The sequence below is a fragment of the Phyllobates terribilis genome, unplaced genomic scaffold, assembly GCF_046119375.1.
Source record: "Phyllobates terribilis strain yellow unplaced genomic scaffold, ASM4611937v1 Scaffold_115__1_contigs__length_5345438, whole genome shotgun sequence".
Taxonomy (NCBI): domain Eukaryota; kingdom Metazoa; phylum Chordata; class Amphibia; order Anura; family Dendrobatidae; genus Phyllobates; species Phyllobates terribilis.
In genome coordinates, this window is record NW_027362875.1 from 540,943 (window position 1) to 556,111 (window position 15,169).

General features: G+C 41.8%; 1 protein-coding gene across 1 annotated transcript; it reads left to right on the forward strand.

The window, feature by feature from the left end:
* Nucleotides 1-5,954: 5,954 nt before the first annotated feature.
* Nucleotides 5,955-14,212, forward strand: LOC141201397 (uncharacterized). Its single transcript, XM_073663388.1, has 3 exons — nucleotides 5,955-5,981; nucleotides 6,026-6,116; nucleotides 10,936-14,212. The coding sequence occupies exons 1-3, from the start codon at nucleotides 5,955-5,957 to the stop codon at nucleotides 12,324-12,326; spliced, it is 1,509 nt and encodes a 502-aa protein (XP_073519489.1). The 3' UTR covers nucleotides 12,327-14,212.
* The last annotated feature ends 957 nt before the right edge of the window (nucleotides 14,213-15,169 follow it).

The following is a 15,169-nucleotide window of genomic DNA, read 5'->3' on the forward strand; positions in this document are numbered from 1 at the left end:
GGAAGAGAAGCAGCGCCATTTGACTTTTTGAATGTAAAATTTGCTTGAATAATTAGCGGACGCCATGTTGCGTTTGGAGAGCTCATGATGTGCCTAAACAGTGGAAACCCCCCACAAGTAACACCATTTTGGAAACTAGACCTCTCAAGGAACTTATCTAGATAGTGGTGAGCACCTTGAACCCCCAGGTACTTTACAGAAGTTTATAACATGGAGTCGTGAAAATAAAAAAATCTAACTTTTTCCACAAAAATGATCTTTTAGTCCCAATTTTTTTATTTTCACAAGGGTAAGGGGAGAAAATGGACCCCAAAAACTTTTTTGCTATTTCTCTTGAGTACTCCAATACCCCATATGTGGGGAAAATACAGTGTTTGGGCGCATGGCAGAGTTCAGAAGGGAAGGAGCACTGTGTGACTTTTTGAATGCAAAATTTGTTGGAATTGAGAGCGGACGCCATGTCGCGTTTGGAGAGCCCCTGATGTGCCTAAATAGTGGAAACCCCCCACAAGTGACCCCATTTTGGAAACTACACCCCTCAAGTATTTTATCAAGGGGTATAGTGAACATTTTGAACCCAGAGGTACGACACAGAATTTGATAACATTAGGTCATCATATTGAATAAGTTGTCATTAGTCTTGAGTGCAAGTGATCGCTACTTGAGTTTGCATCGGGTACTCAGGTATTCACCATGTATCAAGGGTGCTCGAGTGACATGCTCGAGTCTCCGCACACATGTTTCACGGTTATTAGACACCCGAAAAAAACCATGTGGGGATCGCTCATGCATGGCAGGAAATCCCCGCAAGTTTTTTTTGGCCACGAAGCATATGGGGTGGAGACTCGAGCATGTCACTCGAGCACCCGCGATACTCAGTGCATACCCAAGCACCTGATGCAAACTCAAGTAGTGAGCACTTGCACTCAACGCTAGTCGCCATATCGTCATCTTTTTTTTTTTTACTTTTGAAAAAAATCCCAACACAACCCTAACCCTAACACAACCCCAACCCTAACCCTAGCCCAACCCTAACCCTAACCCTAACCCTAGAATTTATTTTTTACGCCATTCCTCGTGCGGTATAAGTGATTAGACAACTTTATTCTTTGGGTCAGTGCGATTACAGCGATACCAGAATCATATGGGGTTTTTATGATTGACAACTGTCACACACTAAAAGACGCATTTTTTTGCAAAATCTAGTTTTTGCATCACGATATTTTGAGAGCTATAATTTTTCCATATTTTGGCCGACAGTCATGTGATGGCTTGATTTTTGCGGGATGAGTTGACGTTTTTATTGGTGCCATTTTCAGGCACGTGACATTTTTTGATCGCTTTCTTTTCAGATTTTTGGGAGGCAGAATAAACAAAAACCAGCAATTCCAGAATTTTTTTAATGTTTTTTTTTTATGCTGTTCCGCGTGTGGTAAAATTGATAAGGTAGCTTTATTCTTCGGGTCAGTACCTTTACAGCGGTACCACATTTATATAGTTTTTCTATGTTTTGGCGCTTTTACACAATAAAAGCTATTTTATAGAAAAAAATATTTTTTTTCATCGCTTTAATCTGAGAGCTATACCTTTTTTATTTTTTGGCTGATGGAGCTGTATGGTGGCTTGTTTTTTTGTGGGACAAGATTAAGTTTTCAGCGGTACCATTTTTACTTATATTTGTCTTTTTGATCGCGTGTTATTTCATTTTTTGTTTGGCGGTATGATGATAAAGCATTGTTTTTTGCTTTGTTTTTTATTTTATTTTTTTACCGTGTTCACTAAAGGGGTTAACTAGTGGGACAGTTTATAGGTCAGGTCGTTCCGGATGCGGCGATACAAAATATGTGTACTTTTATTGTTTTTTTTGTTTTTTTTTCATAATAATATTTATTGATGGGTACATTATATTTTTATTTTTGGTGGATTATTTTTTTTATCTTTTTAAATATTTTTACATTTTTTTTTTCATTTTTTAACACTTTGTGGACTTTTATTCTGTGTCCCACTCTGGGACTTTCACTTTTTTATTCTGATCGCCTGTATAGCACAGGAATGCAGCACCATCCCTGTGCCATGCAGGCTGTCAGCGCCGGACAGGGAGAAGATAGTTTTGTCATGCACTGCGCATGACCAAAGAATATTCCTGCTGTCTGGTGACCCGGATGTTGTGATGACGACATCGGGTCGTCATGATCACATCGGGTCGTCATGGCAACATCCGGGAATCCGCGACAGACAGCTCTGGAGGCTGGAAGAGGAGGTGAGTATTCCGATCACCTCCCCTTGCTACCGCAATGCTGCGATCGACTTCTATTACAGCATTGCGGGTGTTAATGTGCCGGGAGCGGCACATAGTACCGGGTGTCAGCTGTGACTTTCAGCTGACACCCGGCGGCGATCGCCCCGCACCGCTTGTGTGCGGGCGCGATTGCCATATGACCTAATAGTACGTCATTGGTCCAATCGGCCCAGGTCACCAAAACGTACTATTAGGTCATACATCAGAAAGGGGTTAAGGTTGGTGGGGCCCAATTAGAGATATTGCTGTAGGACTTGTGATTTCTATCTACGCCACTGTGTATAGGATAATAGAGTATAATAAAGTTGTTATGGACGTGACTTAACATTGTGTAGTGAGTCTGTTGTGCCAATAGTGACGGATATTTCTTGTTGCCAAAACTGTGATAGTAACATAGTTTGTAAAGCCGAATAAAGACTTGCGTCCATCAAGTTCGACCTGTTAGTTCTGTAATTGCTAAAGTTGATCCAGAGGAGGGCAAAAACCCCAAATGATTTAGCCAATCTTCACCTGAGGAAAAATTCCCTCCCGACTCTGAAACCAACAGTCAGAATAAATCCCTGTATCAACCTACTATTTTATTTTATTTTTAAGTATACGCTGAAATCTGCCTGGTATCTAGAAATGCATCCAGTCCCCGCTTGAACTGGTGTAGTGAATCCGACATTGCCGTCTCCTCACTCACTGAATTCCATATTCTCACTGCTCTTACCGTAAAGAACCCCTTCCTATGCTGGTGCTGAAACCTTTTCTCTTCCAGTCTTAGTGAATGCCCTCTTGTTACCGTAATATCCCTCCTTTTGAACAAATCCCGGGCAAGATCTCTATACTGTCCCCTAACATATTTGTACACATTTATTATGTCCCCCCTCAACCTTCTCTTTTCCAGGCTGAATAGTCCTAGTTTTGCCAACCTCTCTGGGTATTGCAGTCCCTCCATTCCCCTTATTAATTTTGTTGCCCTCCTTTGTACCTTTTCAAGCTCGTTTATATCCTTTCTATATATTGGGGCCCATAACTGAGCACAGTATTCCAAGTGTGGTCTGACCAGTGCTTTGTACAGTGGAAGAACAATGTTCTCATCCTTTGCAGCTATACCTCTTCTGATACATCCCATTACCCTGTTTGCCCTTACAGCAGCGGCCTGACTTTGGGCACTCCAATTTAGTTTGCTATCAATCAAGATGCCCAAGTCCTTCTCCATCTCTGAATTCCCCAATGATTTCCCATTCAGTGAGTACTGGTGACTTCCATTTTTCCTTCCCATATGTATGACCTTACATTTCTCCTCGTTAAACCTCATTTGCCATTTAATGCTCCACCTACCCAGCTTATCCAAATCCCTCTGTAGGTCTGCACTGTCCTCTTTTGTATTAATTGTTTTACATAACTTTGTGTCATCTGCAAATATTGATATTTTACTATTTATCCCGTTGACTATGTCGTTAATAAAGATATTAAATAACATTGGGCCTAGTACAGACCCCTGTGGTACCCCACTAGTGACGCTTACCCAATCTGAGTATATTCCATTTATAACCACCCTCTGCCTTCTATCCCTTAGCCAGTTAGCTACCCACTTGCAAACATTGATATTTTTATTCACGTTAAATCTTTGCTAACCAACTGTCATTAGTGCGATCATACAACATACAAGCCTCTGATTGCTCAGGTGATGCACTGTACTACTGTGTTATCCCTTGACTGTCAGTGTAATACTAACGGCCCTATACACATGATAGATATTGGCCGAACGGTCATTTGGCAGACTGCTATCTCTCCCATATACACAAATATTCCAGCTTTCCTGTGGTCTGTATGAGAGAGTCGCCTCCAGACTCCTCTAGTGGAGGATTATCTACAGGAAGAACAAACGGATTAGCCTCTGTAATTCAGGCCCCCAAATACATTATATAGTCAACCAAATCCCCCAAAATCTGTGCTTTCATGCAACTTTAGTCTAATGCGTATGAGGGTGTTAAAAGGCAACTTATTGGACACTCCCTTTGGCCCGACATAGTAGACATTCGTACATTGCAGGCCCAGACACCATTATTAGGCATTTAAATATCGTAGTAACTAGGCAGCCCCATACTATCGAGTACTTGGGGGAGAAGGGGCATTGAGCCGAACTCTGTCAAACCTTCTTAGATGCCATCTGTGCTTTTGACAGCAGTAAGTGGTTAAACTGCCAGGGTTTTTGTTGCAGCCGCACTTGTGCCAACCCTGCAGTGTACATCTATGTTTTGATGCCCAAAAGACTTAAAATTCATATAGACGGCCGGGGATGATGTAGTCAGTGACTGACTTTGACCAAATATGTTCCCGAGCCATAGTAGAAGATAAAGATGTCATCCACTTCATGAAGTAGTTATTTCTCATGTTACGTGTAATGAATATCTCCTGCGGTATTGCTAATGCCTATTCCAGTGTCAGTAAATGAAATGAGAATTCACTTTATGGAAGATAAGTCTATGAGAAACGTATTCAGCTGCAGACTCCAAGGAAGGAACTGCTTGTTGTCTGTGGCCTAAAATATATAGGTTTTATTAGTAGATGTAAAGCAGAAAACTAAATACTGTAAAATAATAAATCTCCTCATATGTTTCTCTTATTATCTCCAGTAATTGGATTATTACACAGGATTTTTATGATGTTACATCGGCTCATATTCTTATTCAGGTCTCTACAATATCAGATCCTCTCAGTGAAGATCTACTATATAAGAGAATTTTCCTGATTTACCCATCAAAGAGGGATATGGACAGAGACAAGATGGCGGAGAGGATATTACACCTCACCCTAGAGATCCTCTTCCGGCTTACTGGAGAGGTGAGAGATTCTGATGACATCACATTACATCATTCTTATCTATGGGAATAACAGATGGACAGAACTGGAGAGGAGAGGACTCTGGAAATGTCTGTAGTGAGATTTATGAATGTGTCTCTCCATAACCAGGATTACACAGTAGTGAAGAAGACCTCTAGTGAGCGCTGTCAGGACCCTGTATCTGAGGAATGGGGAAAACCCCTGAGCCCAATCACGGAGCTTTCACCTCACCCCCTGATACATGAGGACATCAATGACCACAAGATCCTAGAACTCACCCACAAGATGATTGAGCTGCTGACTGGAGAGGTGACACTGCTGGGAATTCTGGGACATTATACAGTAACGCTATGAAAGGATCGGGGGATGACGGTATCATTGTATGTGTCAGGTTCCTATAAGGTGTCAGGATGTCGCTGTCTATTTCTCCATGGATGAGTGGGAGTATTTAGAAGGACACAAAGATCTGTACAAGGACGTCATGATGGAGGTTCCCCAGCCCCTCACATCACCAGGTAATAGACAGAACTAAATACACACGGCCTATAATTATCTGTATGTAAAGAATGAATTCAGTCCCTGTATGTGTTTCTTCCAGATCTATCCAGCAAGAGGACAACACCAGAGAGATGTCCCCATCCTCTTCTTCCACAGGACTGTAAACAAGAAGATCCCAATGTTCCTCAGGATCATCAGGTAGATGGAGAGAAGGTGTCATGAGATCTCTCCTATGATGTGTAGATGGCTGTGAAGGTCTTGTGTTCAGTCTTGTTTTATCCACAAGTATTATATGTTTTATACTTGTGTAATGAGAAGGGTGGAGATGGCAGGATTAGTGCTAATCATAGATGTGACTTCTCATCTGTCTGTGACTTTTACAATATTTGTTTTCAGGGTGAAGATCTGACCCATATTGATACTACAGAGACATATGTGAGGGGTGATGAGTGGTGTAAAGAGGAGATTCCTACAGATAACCTCCCAGGTGAGTAGTAACCACTAAATGCTGAGAAGTCACAGATCCTTCTCCGTCGCTGTCTGTTTCTGCTTTATCGGTGGTGTAATCCGGCCGTATTACAATCGTGTGATCACCATTTTACCCCTAGACCACAATATTCTGCTCCACCAAAAACTGTTCAAATGACTTTGGGCATTAAAAGCCATTTTCTCTAGAACTTACAACCTGGAGGATACACCTTCTAACTGAAATTAGAAGTCGCTGACCCTTACCTGCCCAGATCTATAAACTGAAAAGCCAAATGACAGCGTACGTAGAATGTGCTGACAATTTAGAAAATCACTTGAAGAAAAATATTATTACAGAAAGTGGAGGGTAATGATGCTGTTGGCTTCCTAGAACCCTGATATCTTATTGGATGAATCTACCTTCTCTCCCTTCTGTGTTGCTGAATGTCCTCATATGGTCCCTACAAGACCAGGTCCAGTCTTTCTGGCCAAACTTCACTTTTTGTGATTGATAACATTAAATGTGCAGTGAGGCCAAGTGTGAATTTCTGTACAATAACAATAGAATTTACCTTTATCTTAAATTTTCAATTTCTTTTAAAGCCAACTAACTTCAAACAGGATTGTGATAAACTACATAAAAAACATTACACCTGTGCCATGATATATCTCTAAGCTGTGCGTGGCTGATGGCTGTAATATACATTTATTCACGCCTGCAGGAGATGTGTTGGCTCGAGCCCTGTTTCATGGATTCACTCCACGTCATAAATTCCATTATGTTTTCAATCCTAAGGAATTCAGATTACTGCACAATCTCTCCTGAAATGGGAGCACTAATACTTTCTCTACTCTTCTGGTCAGGACTCATAGTAGCTCCAATGGTCCACCATAAATGAGTGCGACTCCAGTTTAGTGTTGGAGCTCTCCCCTCATACATATGTTGATGTTGGGAATGTAACATTTTTTTTTATTTTATGTCTATTTTTTATAGGTTCATTCTGTGTAATAGTTTGATTGTGATGGGATCAGCCGGCCTCACTTATGTGACTCTGTAACTCCCTTGTAGTCTTTCAAAAAGGTCTCCATTGCCTCTTCCAAATGCCTTAGATCTAAATTTAAGATACCTCAGCTCTGCACTATTATAAAAAGGTCTCCTTGAATGTCTAATATTTCTTCATGAAACTCATCTGATAGATAATATTGTCCCTTACGATGGTTTAGATTGCCAAGAGCCACCGAGCCCCATACTCTAATTACGCCAGGGAGGTTTCACCACTAGTTACTCATCTTTTATTGATGAAGACTGTTCAGTTTGATCATTTTAGTAGATGTGTTATTGTCTATACCCACAATTTTTGACTAGGCAAAAAAATGGAAGCTGGCACGTTTAGGCAGGCTGCGCTGCAGGAATGAAGAGGCTTGGGATTCCAAGACGGCTTTTATTAATACCAACACGTTTCTGTGCCGGATCGGCGCCTTTCTCAAAGTATAAAAACCAAATGCCTCAATTTTTGACTACAGTAGTTAATGCCCAAAATACTCTGATTTAACCACTTCCTGCAGCCAGTTTTGTGTTCCTAATTAGGCCCCAATTTTCACATCTGATGTGTGACACTTTATGTGGTGAGAACTTTGGAATTCTTCACAAAGGATAATAGAAACAAATGGACTTTTACAAATTATTTTCCAACTTTTCTTGAATTTGACAATACCCTATATACGGTTGTACACTACTGTCTGGACACATGGCAGGTTAAGAAAGGAAGGATTTAGCTATTTGAATGCAGATCTTGCTGGAATAGTTTGCAGACACAATGTATTAGGGCACTTTTCGTGGTCACCTGGCAGCTCAAAAGATGGCTCCTACGAACAGGCTTGGCACTATCCACCCCGTTTTCCAGATCTCAGGAATTTTCTAGTTCATCACCCTTTAAACATTAAAGGGTGATGAACAAGGACTTACACAAAGACCCCTAAGCTTGGGCCACGGTGTTACCTGCTATTCTCTGTGATGTGACTTGGCAAGAAGAATAGTCAGGTAGCCGAGTCAGAATCAGGAGGGCAGAGAAAATACAAAATCAGATGACACAAGAGTGGTCAGTAAATGGGCCGGGGTCACAACAGGAAACAAATACACAAGCTGTGAGATGAGTACAGAGGACTGAACCAGAGGAGAACAAGGCTGTATCTGGCAGCTTCCAGCAATATGCTCTGAGCTTTACTAGGGTGTGGTGCTCTCCAGCTGGCTAAAGCAGGAAGCTGATTACTCAAGCTGGACAGCACACACACCCATACTGCCAGACTGGATGGTACTATACAGTGGTGGCCAAAAGTATTGGCACCCCTGCAATTCTGTCAGATAATACTCAGTTTCTTCCTGAAAATGATTGCAATCACAAATTCTTCGGTATTATTATCTTCATTTAATTTGTCTTCAATGAAAAAACACAAAAAGAATTGTCCTAAAGCCAAATTGGATATAATTCCACACCAAACCTAAAAAAGGGGGTGGACAAAAGTATTGGCACTGTTTGAAAAATCACGTGATGCATCTTTAATTCGTGTAATTAACAGCACCTGTAACTTACCTGTGGCACCTAACAGGTGTTGGCAATAACTAAATCACACTTGCAGCCAGTTAACATGGATTAAAGTTGACTCAACCTCTGTCCTGTGTCCTTGTGTGTACCACATTGAGCATGGAGAAAAGAAAGAAGACCAAAGAACTGTCTGAGGACTTGAGAAACCAAATTGTGAGGAAGCATGAGCAATCTCAAGGCTACAAGTCCATCTCCAAAGACCTGAATGTTCCTGTGTCTTCCGTGCGCAGTGTCATCAAGAAGTTTAAAGCCCATGGCCCTGTGGCTAACCTCCCTAGATGTGGATGGAAAAGAAAAATTGACGAGAGATTTCAATGCAAGATTGTGCGGATGGTGGATAAAGAACCTCGACTAACATCCAAACAAGTTCAAGCTGCCCTGCAGTCCGAGGGTACAACAGTGTCAACCCGTACTATCCGTCGGCGTCTGAATGAAAAGGGACTGTATGGTAGGGTACCCAGGAAGACCCCACTTCTTACCCCGAGACATAAAAAAGCCAGGCTGGAGTTTGCCAAAACTTACCTGAGAAAGCCTAAAACGTTTTGGAAGAAAGCTCTCTGGTCAGATGAGACAAAAGTATAGGTTTTTGGGAAAAAGCATCAACATAGAGTGTACAGGAAAAAAAAGAGGCATTCAAAGAAAAGAACACGGTCCCTACAGTCAAACATGGCGGAGGTTCCCTGATGTTTTGTGGTTGCTTTGCTGCCTCTGGCACTGGACTGCTTGACCGTGTGCATGGCATTACGAAGTCTGAAGACTACCAACAAATTTTGCAGCATAATGTAGGGCCCAGTGTGAGAAAGCTGGGTCTCCCTCAGAGGTCATGGGTCTTCCAGCAGGACAATGACCCAAAACACACTTCCAAAAGCACTATAAAATGGTTTGAGAGAAAGCACTGGAGACTTCTAAGGTGGCCAGCAATGAGTCCAGACTTGAATCCCATAGAACACCTGTGGAGAGATCTCAAAATGGCAGTTTGGAGAAGGCACCCTTCAAATATCAGGGACCTGGAGCAGTTTGCCAAAGAAGAATGGTTTACAATTCCAGCAGAGAATTGTAAGAAACTCATTGATGGTTACCGGAAGCGGTTGTTCGCAGTTATTTTGGCTAAAGGTTGTGCAACCAAGTATTAGGCTGAGGGTGCCAATACTTTTGTCCGGCTCTTTTTTGGAGTTTTGTGTGAAATGATCAATGATTTGATTTTTGCTTCATTCTCTTTTGTGATTTTTCCTTGCAAGCAAATTAAATGAAGATAATAATACCAAAGAATTTGTGATTGCAATCATTTTCAGGAAGAAACTGAGTATTATCTGACAGAATTTCAGGGGTGCCAATACCTTTGGCCACCACTGTAGGTCTCAGGCACCCTAATCTTAGTGGCTGGGCAGAGCCTGGGCCGCCTAGAGCTTCTTGCTCCGACACCTTCATTACTAGTACCACCTGCAGAATGAATAAGACAGCGCCTGGTGACAGAAGCAGATGTCTCAGGAGCAGGTCACAAAGGAGATGGGACACCCCTTTTGAAGAAGCCCTAATATGCCAAAATGACAGAAAACCAGAGCAGTAGAAATCCCCTAGGAGTAGTGACTATTTTGACTCCACAGGCTCTTTCTAGAAATTAGCATGTAGTGGATGTTGGAGAGTGAAAATTGCTAAATAGTATTTTATTGCCCAACACATATTACCCAGATTGTGCTCCAGGAGACACACACCATCAATTAAGTGGGTTCTTCTCACTATAGTAATGTCAAATACATGGATGCTAAATGTGGTTTGGGCACACTGCAAGGCTCAGAAGTGAGGGGGAGATTTGACTTTGGGAGAGCGGATCCTGCTGGATTGGTTTATGGAAGCCATGTTTCTTTTTAAGAGCCTTTTAGTCACTAATAATGTGGAAACCTCTGTTTTTCCATTGACAGGTGATGGACCTGAGTGGGGACTTGTTTTTGGTGAGATCAGTAGAAGTTGTTATTGCTATAATTTTCACCTACATAACATTGTTTGGTGGCTTTTTATTCCCTATTTGGGAAGCAGAATGAAAAAACAGTTGAACACCACGCTCTACTGGTTCATCCTATGAGGTTTTATATTAGACTGTGAACTGTCATTGTCTTTGTGAATAATTCTATATTTTTACATAACTGGCCGTTTTTACAGACAGTTCAAGTAGAAATGTTGAACAATATAAAATTCAAGGATATTTTATTCAAAAATAATTGGTTTTATTCTTGGCAGATGACTGTACCAGGAGATCAGAGGGACAGATGACATCTTCAAATTTTAAATCAAATGATCTCGATATCCCACAGGATACAATTGAAGTGAATGCCATTACTCCAGACATACTATCATCCCTTCACAGCAAAGATCTGTCATCTGATGCTTTGAAACAGGTCTCGTCTTCTGATTCATTACCGACTGCTAAGGAAAATGAAAGTAAAAAAATAAGAATTAAAAAACAAATTGCTCCTAAAGCAAAGAAGCCATTTTCACATTCAGAATCTGGAAATAATATTCACTTCGAAAAGCCTTTTCTTAAACATCAAAAAATTCACACTGTGGAGAAAAGATTTTCTTGTTCCAAATGTGGGAAATATTTTAACCAGAAATCAGATCTTGCTAGACACCAGAGAACTCACATAGGTGAGAAGGCATACTCCTGTTCAGAATGTGAGAAATGTTTTAACCGGAAATCAAATTTGTTTAAGCACCAGAAAACTCACACTGGGGAGAAGCCTTTTTGCTCTTCAGAATGTGGGAAATGTATTAACCAGAAATCAGATGTGATTAAGCACCAGAGAACCCACACAGGGGAGAAACAATTTTCCTGTTCAGAATGTGGGAAATATTTTATGCAGAAATGGAATCTTGTTATACACCAGAGAACTCACACAGGGGAGAAGCCTTTTTCCTGTTCAGAATGTGGGAAATATTTTATCCAGAAATGGAATCTTGTTAAACACCAGAGAAGTCACACAGGGGAGAAGCCTTTTTCCTGTTCAGAATGTGGGAAATGTTTTAACTATAAATCACATTTTGTTAACCACCAGAGAACCCACACAGGGGAGAAGCCTTTTTCATGTTTAGAATGTGGGAAATGTTTTGGGAATAAATCATCTCTTCTTAGTCACCAAAGAGCTCACACAGGGGAGAAGCCTTTTTCATGTTCAAAATGTGGAAAATGTTTTGGGAAAAAATCAATTCTTCTTGGTCACCAGAGAACTCACACAGGGGAGAAGCCTTATTCATGTTCAGAATGTGGGAAATATTTTAACCGAAAGTCAAATCTTTATAGCCACAAGAGAATCCACACAGGGGAGAAGCCTTTTTCATGTTCAGAATGTGGGAAATATTTTAACCGGAAATCATATCTTTATAGACACCAGAGAATCCACACAGGGGAGAAGCCTTTTTTATGTTCAGAATGTGGGAAATATTTTATCCAGAAATCTGATTTGATTAAGCACCAGAGAACCCACACAGGGGAGAAGCCTTTTTCATGTTCAGAATGTGGGAAATATTTTAACCAGAAATCGCATCTTGATAGACACCAGAGAATCCACACAGGGAAAAGCCTTTTTCATGTTCAGAATGTGGGAAATGTTTTAACCAGAAATCAGGTTTAGTTATGTACCAGAGAACCCACACAGGGAGACACCTTTTTCATGCTCAGAATGTGGGAAATATTTTGTGAAGAAATCGTCTCTTCTTAGTCACCAAAGAGTTCACACAGGGGAGAAGCCTTTTTCATGTTTTTAATGTGGGAAATGTTTTACACGGAAATCAACTATTAAAAAACATCAGAGAAGGCACACAAGGGAGAAGTCTTTTTCATATTCAGAATGTTGGAAATGTTTTAATCGAAAATTGTACTTTCTTAAAGGGGTTGTCCACGATTAGGGAAATCCCTTGTCATTCCTCATATTTGGCTCGTTAAAATAAAAACACTCATATTCACCATTCCAGCTTTGTCGGCAATCGCATTCCCGGGGCTCATGTGAGGTTGTTACATCACATGAGTCCTGTGCCCAATCAGCGACGGCTTCACTATCCCTGCCTTCGGATGCATTGAACATCAACAGGAAGCCAGGGCTGCGGCTGCTCTCTGACTTCTTGATGTTCAATTTGTCTGAAGATGGGGACAATCACGCCAGCACTAATTGGCTGAAGAACTCACGTGACATAACAACCTCACATGAGCCCCGGGAACGCAAGTGATGACACCGCTTGAACGACGCCTCCATGGGAGGTTTGTATCAGTGCTTTTATTTTAACACGACCAAACATGAGGATTGAGAAGGGGTTGTCCATGTAGTGGACCACACTTTAAAAGTAAAAAATCCCACACAGAGAAGCCATTGTCATACCTAGAGTGTGAAAAATGAATTACTGGAAAATTGTATTTTGTTGACCATCAAAAATAATTCAGACTTAGATAAACTATATGTGTTATTGACACATTGTACAAAGAGATTTAACAGACATTGTATTAATAAATGAGAAAGGGAAATCACTTTAGAACGTATCATATTTCTTGGCCTATAAGACATTTTTATCATGAAAATATCTTGTTAATAAGTGTGTCTTATAAACTGGAGGCAGCATCTCATGACAGAGGAGAATGCTGAGACAGTGTCTTTCCTGATCACTGAGAGTACTGCTCTCTCTCCTCCAGCCCCACCTGTATATAACTGATTGGTGCTGAGCAGGAGGGGAAGGTACCAGGACCGGTACAGAGGCTGCACGTCCTGAGTGAGCAGCTAAAAAACCTTCCACCTGACTAGCTCAAGGACCTTTCCGATCATGTAATCATTCACATGACCTGGAAGGAACTGCAAAATGGGGAAATGTGTACACAGTGTTTTTGTATGCAAATTTGCATATAATAATAATAATAATCTTTATTCTTATATAGTGCTAACATATTCCACAGCATTTTACAGACATTATCATATGTAGCAGAGCTGTGTATGTATGTAAATGTGCATATGTAGTAGAGCTGTGTGTATGTAAATTTGTCTCACAAAGAAAAATCTCCATTAAAATGTATATACTTTATTTATACCTTATTAAAAAGGAACTACTACATATGTTCCCGTTCAAATTTTACAAATTGGCACTATAGAAATGAAAAAAATGTATGTAATTCCGAGGCCATATAAATTAAATCAGGGGTTAAAGGCAGGTAGGGGAGGTGGGGATGGAGCCTCAATCCTTTCCCTATTTGTTATCCCTCATTATTTACCCTTCCTTTCCGCTGAGGTTTACACCCTAAAAGAGCGCAAGTTGTGGCACCCCCATTTCTGTTGTATCACCCTAATTATCCCTAGATGATCCTAGGTACTACAACCACTCACAGGAGGAAAAAATTAAACCAAACATAGTTTTGGCAAATAGTTATCAGCCAAGATATCCATAAATAAAGTCACAATGCGTGAACCAACAGTATAGCTTATACTACATTAAGAGGCTCCTTCAATATCTGCAGAGGTATACCGGATTTTTCGGACTATAAGACGCACTTTTTTCCTCTAAAATTTTTGGAGGAAAGTGGGTGGTGCGTCTTAAAGTCCGAACATATGTTCTGTGGCTGGTGGGGGGCTGGGGGTGAGCGACAGCGGGGGAAGAGCGGGGCACAGGAGGTAGCAGCCGCCTGCTGCAGCCTACGCTGTGCCTGCTGCTAAAGAAAATGAATATTCCCTGCTCCCCACGCCCATGGGCGTGGGGAGCAGGGAATATTCATTCTCCTTAATAGCGTGCCCACTGTAACCATAGCTCGGCTCCTGCTGCAGCCGGCGGTCTGTGTGCCCACTATTAAAGCTCATGAATATTCGCTACAACCCACTCCCATGGGTTGTAGTGAATATTCATGGTCTTTAATAGCAGGCACACTGACCGCCGAGCGCAGCAGGAGCAGCACTGCAGCTACAGTGTGCACGCTGTGTGAGGGTGCATGGCAGGGACGCCATGCAAACCCTGCTATGCGCGGCTCACAGTGAGTGTCAGCAGCAGAGCGGAACGCAGCACTGAAGGAGAGAGGAGGGGAGTATGATTCTTTATTTTTTTTTGTGGGCAGAGTGATGGGGGCTCAAGGGGTGCCATGCATACCAGGATTAAGGGGTGCCATGCATACCAGGATGGGGGATCAAGGGGTGCCATACATACCAGGATAGGAGATCAATTGGCGCCATGCATACCAGGATGGGGGATCAAGGGGTGCCATACATACCAAGATGGGGGAACAAGGGGTGCCATGCATACCAGGTTGGGGGAATCGGGGTGCCATGCATACCAGGATCAAGGTGTGCCATGCATACCAGGAAGAGGGGTGCCATGCATACAAGGATGGGTGATCAAGGGGTGCCATGCATACCAGGATGGGGGATCAAGGGGTGCCATGCATGCCAGGATGGGGGGATCAAGGGGTGCCATGCATACCAGGATAGGGATGAGGGCCATGGATACCAGG

What these genes read in the sequence shown, in the direction of transcription:
- LOC141201397 (XM_073663388.1), top strand. Translation starts at nt 5,955, where the DNA reads ATGGCAGGATTAGTGCTAATCATAGAT. An exon ending in GATTAGTGCTAATCATAGAT is followed by an intron (nt 5,982 to 6,025) that starts GTGACTTCTCAT and finishes ATTTGTTTTCAG; the next exon opens with GGTGAAGATCTGACCCATAT. An exon ending in TCCTACAGATAACCTCCCAG is followed by an intron (nt 6,117 to 10,935) that starts GTGAGTAGTAAC and finishes TATTCTTGGCAG; the next exon opens with ATGACTGTACCAGGAGATCA.